The following is a 7,534-nucleotide window of genomic DNA, read 5'->3' as shown; positions in this document are numbered from 1 at the left end:
TAAACTGCTGCTCTTTTCCATTGTGAGGGCCGTTTTCACACCATTTAGAATGACGTTGCTCACACTTTTTCTTTGGAACTGTTTTCATGAATACCTCAGCCTCTTTAAAACAGAAATCCCTTACCCACCCCTCATCTTTTCTCCTTCTCCTCCTTCTTAAAAAAAAAAAAAAAAAGAACAGGGTCACCTGGGTGGCTCAGTCGGTTGAGCGTCGGACTTCAGCTCAGGTCATGATCTCACGGTTCGTGGGTTCGAGCCCCACATTGGGCTCTGTGCTGACAGCTTGGAGCCTGGAGCCTGCTTCTGATTCTGTGTCTCCCTCTCTCTCTCTGCCCCTCCCCTGCTCACTCTGTCTCTCAAAAATAAGTAAATGTAAAAAAAAAAAAAAAAATCCTTAAAAAATAAATTAATTAAAAAAAACAAAAAAAAAAAACATTTGTGTAGGAATAGAAGCAAGTAGAATGAAATAAATACAGGGTCAGAAAGTAGAATGAAATAAATACAGGGTCAGATTTAAGGTAATAATTTTTCCAATTTTGCATTTGTTTAAAAAATCAGAAAAATTATAGCTCCAGTGTTTTATTTATTTTTCTTTCTATAAGGGTATGTAAACAAATTTTGTACCTTTGTTTATAACTTACTCTCTGCTTTTCTTCCCCAAATAAGAAACTGACCAGCCCAAACTAAGGCAGAGCATGACAAAACTTGGCAGAAAATTTCCATGGAAAAATTTACGGGATAGCTATTCTCATACACACAATGACATATACACAAAATTATTTATTGTGGCACTATACTGTAGGAAAAAAGTGTAAACAACCTACATGTCCATTGGTAGGGAACTGGTTAAATAAAGTATGGCACAATACTGTGTATCCATTTAAAGGAGGGAAGCTCTCTATATTTTGAAGATAAACTGTTCAGTGAAGAAGAATCAGCAGAACAGTGTTCCTATCATAAAATGTGTGAAGGGAAAAAAAGGGAATAATCTACCCAGATTTGAAGATATATGGGATATTTCTGCAAGGATTCAGGAAAGAACAATGATAAGAATGGTTGCCCTCCGGGGAGGAAAAGTGTAGCAAGAAACACAGGAGGAAGAGACGTACTTTCCACTCTCTATCCTTTAGAATTTTGTGCTGTTTGCACGCAGTAACTTATTAAAAAAAATTTTTTTTTTGGTAAAGCAGGTGAAGACACAGTAGGATTTCTACATGAAAGGACACTTAGTTGGCTTTCAAGTAGGCAACCTTTCAACTAATAAAATATTTAAAGGCATTTACAAATTCGGGTTGATGTCACATCTTCAGCTGGGTATGACTGTGGTTGGTTCAATTTTAGCATGCCATCGGTAAATTCATTTTCACCCATCCCTTCCCTTTGCTAGAGGAAGAATTTAATATAATGTGTTCCAAAAGTTACATTCAAATGGCAATAAAGAACTCAATAAAGAGAAGGAGGCAGAAGAGAGGACACCATTAGGACACAAACGTTTATGTGATTTTAGCCATTACAACAGTAGTTCAGAAATAGCTCAAATGTTACATTGATGTCAATATTACAAAAAGAAAGGAAACCAAATGACAGGCAACAGTGAAGAGCACCAGAGATGCCGCGCACACACCTAGAGAAGACCATGCTTCTTTCCTTCGACTGCCACGAGATTTTCACCACTAAGCCCCCCTCCCCCGTGCTTTTCCTTCTCAGCTTTCCCTAACCCGCTTTACACCGCGAGCTTAAGCCTCGTCCTCGCCCTCCTCCTCCTCGAACTCGCCCTGCTCGTCGGCCGTGGCGTCCTGGTACTGCTGGTACTCGGACACCAGGTCGTTCATGTTGCTCTCGGCCTCGGTGAACTCCATCTCATCCATGCCCTCGCCCGTGTACCAGTGCAGGAAGGCCTTGCGCCGGAACATGGCCGTGAACTGCTCCGAGATGCGCTTGAACAGCTCCTGGATGGCCGTGCTGTTGCCGATGAAGGTGGCCGACATCTTGAGGCCGCGCGGCGGGATGTCGCACACGGCCGTCTTCACGTTGTTGGGGATCCACTCGACGAAGTAGCTGCTGTTCTTGTTCTGCACGTTGAGCATCTGCTCGTCCACCTCCTTCATGGACATGCGGCCGCGGAAGATGGCAGCCACGGTCAGGTAGCGGCCGTGGCGCGGGTCGCACGCGGCCATCATGTTCTTGGAGTCGAACATCTGCTGGGTCAGCTCGGGCACCGTCAGCGCGCGGTACTGCTGGCTGCCCCGGCTGGTGAGCGGCGCGAAGCCGGGCATGAAGAAGTGCAGGCGCGGGAAGGGCACCATGTTCACGGCCAGCTTGCGCAGGTCGGCGTTCAGCTGGCCCGGGAAGCGCAGGCAGGTGGTCACCCCGCTCATGGTGGCCGACACCAGGTGGTTGAGGTCGCCGTACGTGGGGGTGGTCAGTTTCAGGGTGCGGAAGCAGATGTCGTACAGCGCCTCGTTGTCGATGCAGTAGGTTTCATCTGTGTTTTCCACCAGCTGGTGCACCGACAGGGTGGCGTTGTAGGGCTCGACCACCGTGTCTGACACCTTGGGCGAGGGCATGACGCTGAAGGTGTTCATGATGCGGTCGGGGTACTCCTCCCGGATCTTGCTGATGAGCAGGGTGCCCATCCCGGACCCTGTGCCGCCCCCCAGCGAGTGGGTCAGCTGGAAGCCCTGCAGACAGTCACAGCTTTCTGATTCCTTCCTCACCACGTCCAGGACCGAGTCGACCAGCTCGGCTCCCTCTGTGTAGTGGCCCTTTGCCCAGTTGTTTCCAGCACCGCTCTGGCCTGCCAGAGGGAGAGACTTCGTAAGTCACTGAACTGGATTAAATTCTTTTTTTACCTTAAACCCCTTCATGTAGATCAATGAGTCGGTGTTAGGATTGCTTCAGATTATCACCAAAATGACCAGACATTAAAATATGTGGTTATACATATAATTATAAATAAGAAAGGCTAGGAATACCTGACTATTAAGGCTGAAAGGCAAATTGTTTTAGCCGACACGAAGACTGAACTGGCACACACAACAGGGACGTTCTTCACACAGTAAGCTACTTTCTCCCTTGGGCAGTCATACACCCCTCCACCCTGAGCTGTCAAATGAGCCTCCCATGCCATCAGCCATGCCAGTCACTCACCGAACACGAAGTTGTCTGGCCTGAAGATCTGGCCGAATGGTCCAGACCTGACCGAGTCCATGGTGCCTGGCTCCAGATCCACCAGGATGGCCCGAGGTACGTATTTGTTACCTGCGGGGAACACAGCTGGACTTAGACACATAGGCAGAGAGCTCTAAAGAGAAAGGCTTTTCTCCTTTTTGCAGGCACTGCTCTCGTCCCCAACAAAGGACATAGGAGGGGCTCAAAGGCTTTGGTTGTGAACCGGGGAACCCATTGAAATCATGCAGTGTAAAGTGGGAATCCTGAATCCTAGAGTCCTCCCTCCCCTGGGGCCACACTCCTGGAGTTAGTCCTGGGGACTAGAGAGTAAAAAACTGAAGGGCGGCCTGGGGGGCAGGTGTAAAGCAATTACCAGTGGCTTCGTTGTAGTACACATTGATTCTCTCCAGCTGCAAGTCACTGTCTCCATGGTAACTGCCAGTGGGGTCGATCCCATGCTCATCACTGATGACCTCCCAAAACTAAGACACAGAAAAAAGTTTGCATTTAGCCACGCCCGACCTCTCAGAGAGCTTGCGTCTCACAATGAAAAGCCCTCGACTCAGTTGCAAAAACCCAAACTTTCAGGCAGCGTGACCCGGCCCAGCCTCAAGGCTTGTATTTTACAGGGTGAGAAAGTTGAAATTGGGCGTTTCCCCGGCGAACAGCTGCCGGCGGCAGGAGGTGGGAGTCTCGTCGGGGCGGGGTCGAGGGGGGCAGCCAGCAAGCTGCGGGCTCCGGCGACTGCGGAATTGCGCGCTCAGAGTCGCAGCTGCGTGCGGCAGCAGGAGGCGGGCGCGGAGGGGGTGGGCTGGGGAGCAGGGACCGGAGGCAGCGGAAGGAGGGTGGTTTGGGATTCAAAGCACGTCCTGAGACCTCTAGACAATCGCTCTCCTCCCCTCCCCCACAGCTCGCCTGGGGTTCCAGCGGGTAAAACCACTTCTCCGGTAGTCTCTGCCCCTCCGGTAAACCCGCGCGCACAGCCTCGGGGACACACCCGAGCCTTCTCCAGGCACGCTTGCCTTGCCGAGTAAGGAGCAGGGAGGAAGCGGAGAGCGAGGAGTGGCCGGGATTCCAAATGAGTTACAGCAAAAATGAAAGAGAGGTTCCTCCCCCCTCCAAGTCGCCTCCGAGCCCACGCCCCACACCGCCGCACAAAGCAGCCGGGAAGGTCTGTTCTTGGGGAACCCAGGGCCTGCTCAGGTCGAGGCTCGCACCCGGGAACCCCGAGGGGCTGCAGGCGAAGGCACCCCACCACCCCCCGACCCCTCCCGGCGCGGCGCGCCCACCTTGGCGCCGATCTGGTTGCCACACTGGCCCGCCTGGATGTGCACGATCTCACGCATGGTGTTAGCTAGCTTCTTCTGGCCCTGGTCGGCGTCTGGTCAGTCTGTCCGTCCTCCCTTAAACACCCACTGTGGGGTCACCGGGAACGCGCTCGGGAACCGACTGGCTGAGAACGTCGGCCCGGCGGACTGGGCCTTTTATGCAGGGAGGGTGGGGCAGCCTGCGTAGGCCGCGCCCCCAGCCGGAGCCCCCCAGTCCCCTTCGCGCTAGCGCTCTCCAGGCCCAGCTGACGTAATGCTCCGAGCCCCAAGGACCATCCCGGGGGCTGGACATTGGGCCCGCAGCCAATCAGCACAGGCTTGCGGACCAGGCGAGGGCTGGGGGCTTAGGGTAGCAGGGTGGGGGCGTGGGCATTGTCTAGGACTTGGATGGGGGGAGGTGGAAGAGATGGGTACTGAGAATTGGGGGTAGGTGAGGGAACTGAGGGCGGGAGGTGGGCGAAGCTAGGGTAACCCGTGTGGTAGGCCGGTGATGGGGGGAGAGCTGGTACTAGATGGGGTGAGCAGGGAGACTGGAGCAGGTGGAGAGGCCCTCAGGTGCTCTGGAAAGGAGCGCACGGTGCTCCGGAGGCTGGCAGGTGGAAGGTTGAGGTGGAGGGCATATGTGGCAGGTTGCTCTGCCAGCGTTGATTGAGGCGCCCCCTCAGCCAACGGCCAGGGATCTCTAAGCTACCCGTCCCTCGTGAGACCACTGCCTCTTTCCCCAACCCTAGAAACCACCGACTGTCCAGCGGCCGAACCCCGGTCACACAGAGCCTTGGGACACACGCAAGCCCAGAGGAAAATCGTGTGTGATAAGGCTTTTGGGGTCTGAAGAACAGTGCCCCTGGACATCCAAAGCCCAGGAGCCCCAGGGGGCTCTCCACCCCTCCCCCAGCATCCACTAGCTCTCTCTTTTGTCTCTGTTAAGGGCTTCTGGCTCCCTCTCGCTTGCGGTTGCTGCATCCAGGGGTGGGGCGACCTCCGCGCCCCTCCAGCCCCACCCGACTCTCTCCAAGACTCCCCAGCTCCCTGGCTGGTACCAAAGACCCTTCCACCCCAGGGACTGGCTTTTGTTCCTTGGGAGTAGATGGGGTGGGTGTGGCTGTCCGCGCACTGGTACTGTCCAGTGGTCAGAAAGTGGGTGGGGTACGGGGGGCGGGGCTGCGGCAGAACAAAGGGCTCACAAATATGTGGGATACCTCTCACAACTGAGTATTTAAAAATCACACCCCAGGCACTCCTCCTGTCTGGATTTGGTTCATCTATTGTCCACTAAGGAGATGGGTTTCAAGGGTGATCATCGCCCGCTCCACCGCTAACACTCTTATCTTTCATCAGGTGCTGGACCCTGCTGCCTGCCTGCCACGAGGTCCCCAACCTTGGTGCTACTGCTTGGGGGTGAGGGACACGCCTAAAAACTGCGGCACAGCGAGGGAGAGGCCACCCGAGACCCTGACGCGTACAGAGCGCGTGCGCAGACTCTGAGCACTGACACTTTAAAATCCACAGTTTGTAGGTAGTCGAAGGAGATTATCTCTTTGTTACTTTTCGTGTGTACGTGTGTATTGGGGGCGGGGTGCGGAATCAGCTTATGTTTAAGGGTGAGAGTTGAAAGCGTGCATGAAATGTTTACTACGGACCTGGAACCTGACCCCTGCAATATAATGGGTGCAGGACCCTTCCCCTTGTCGACTCAGGACCGGTCGCCTGCAAGGTGACGTGACCCTTTTTCATCCTCTGGCGAGAAGGGCCGAATGACCCGGGTTCCGGTGGGGGAGCGGAGCCTGCAGCTGTTGAGTGAGACCCTCCCAGAACTATCAGCAAGCTGTCACCGCCTTTCTTTCCCGCTGGGAGGTGGAAGGGGGGCTTTCAACTCAATTCCAGTGCACAAAGAGAAACCGAGAGAACAAAAGCCCAGCCTCCCCCAGACACCCATGGCGCCCAGACTGAACCTTCAGAATTCCCCAGACGCGGCTTCCCTTCTTGGGGTTAGGAGGGGGTCGGGAGAGAGGCAGAGGAGCCGAAGGTCCGCCCACATGCCGCACTTGCGGGGTTCCAAGGACCCAGGACCCCGAGTTTCTAATCCAGCTCCTACAGATGCAGAAACGTCCAGGGTGAACGACTCCCGAGGTCACACAGCAAGTTAAAAACAGGGCTCAGTCTGCAATCCCGTCTTCCGGGCCCCTAGGCCTCGGGGAAGGGGGCCACGTTGGGGCCGCAAGAGCTGTGGTTGGTGTCAGCACCCGGACCTGGAGGGCGGCTGCGATGGGACCGAGGCGTGCAGGAAGGAACCCAGCGAGGGTGGCACCCGCGCCCAGTGTAGATGCTCACTGAGCGGTTAGCGCCTGGCTACCAGGGCCGAGGGGTAACCCTGGCGCGCGGGGCTCCAGGGATCGGCTCCATGCCGGGAAATTTGAGCCGGCCTCCAGCCTCCCTCACCTAACGGTTTATTTTCTCAGCTTCGGTTTCAGAGCCAGATTTCCGCGGAGTGTCGGGTGAAAGCGTGAGCTCAAGATTATGTGGATAAAAGGACCCTTTCCTCTCGGGTTTACTTCGGGGGGAAAAGGCTTGGGGTAGAGTGAGGCTGGAACTCGAAGCCCTTCCTTTCACACATTTGCGGGTACTGTCGCCCACCCCCAGCCGCTGCGAAGCTGGCATTCTTGTTCTCGGTTTTACATCTCCCCCTGCCTCCCCCCCACACCCCGCCCTTTTTGGATTTATGCTGCTGCACATTTTTATTTTCACAAGAAGCTGATTTTACGTTGGTGACAGCCAAACCTTTCAGTTTATCTGCTGATCCTTATCATTCTTATTCCGTATAGTTCCTGAGGAGAGGCTGGTGAGGGAAAGAGATCCGGCCGCATTTGCGTCTTCCAGCATTTCTTTTTGTGAATTACACAGAATTCCTCTCCATCTAGGTCATTGTATATCAGGCGTTAAAGGTGTCAGAACTGTGTATTTCACCATCACTTACAGGCTAAGTAGCTTTAATGATATGCTAATATTTCTAAATTTTCCCTTCACCAGAAGTTGTA

At 53.9% G+C, this 7,534-nt stretch overlaps 1 protein-coding gene across 1 annotated transcript; it reads right to left on the bottom strand.

Moving 5' to 3' along the window:
* Positions 1-1,473: 1,473 nt before the first annotated feature.
* TUBB2B (tubulin beta 2B class IIb) lies at positions 1,474-4,632 on the bottom strand. Its single transcript, XM_030314937.1, has 4 exons — positions 4,461-4,632; positions 3,545-3,653; positions 3,151-3,261; positions 1,474-2,797 (listed from the first exon to the last, which is right to left on the bottom strand). The coding sequence occupies exons 1-4, from the start codon at positions 4,515-4,517 to the stop codon at positions 1,737-1,739; spliced, it is 1,338 nt and encodes a 445-aa protein (XP_030170797.1). The 5' UTR covers positions 4,518-4,632; the 3' UTR covers positions 1,474-1,736.
* Positions 4,633-7,534: the final 2,902 nt, after the last annotated feature.

Source organism: Lynx canadensis, chromosome B2 (assembly GCF_007474595.2).
Source record: "Lynx canadensis isolate LIC74 chromosome B2, mLynCan4.pri.v2, whole genome shotgun sequence".
In the NCBI taxonomy this organism is placed as follows: domain Eukaryota; kingdom Metazoa; phylum Chordata; class Mammalia; order Carnivora; family Felidae; genus Lynx; species Lynx canadensis.
Note: the sequence above shows the minus strand (reverse complement) of the source record. Positions and strands in the feature narration are given on the sequence as shown.

Bases quoted from the DNA above. Each gene is read 5' to 3' on its own strand.
- TUBB2B (XM_030314937.1), bottom strand. From the start codon at position 4,517: ATGCGTGAGATCGTGCACATCCAGGCGGGCCAGTGTGGCAACCAGATC. The intron at 3,262-3,544 runs GTAATTGCTTTA...TGTTCCCCGCAG, and splicing joins GTACTACAACGAAGCCACTG to GTAACAAATACGTACCTCGG. The intron at 2,798-3,150 runs GTGAGTGACTGG...TCCCTCTGGCAG, and splicing joins GCCAGACAACTTCGTGTTCG to GCCAGAGCGGTGCTGGAAAC.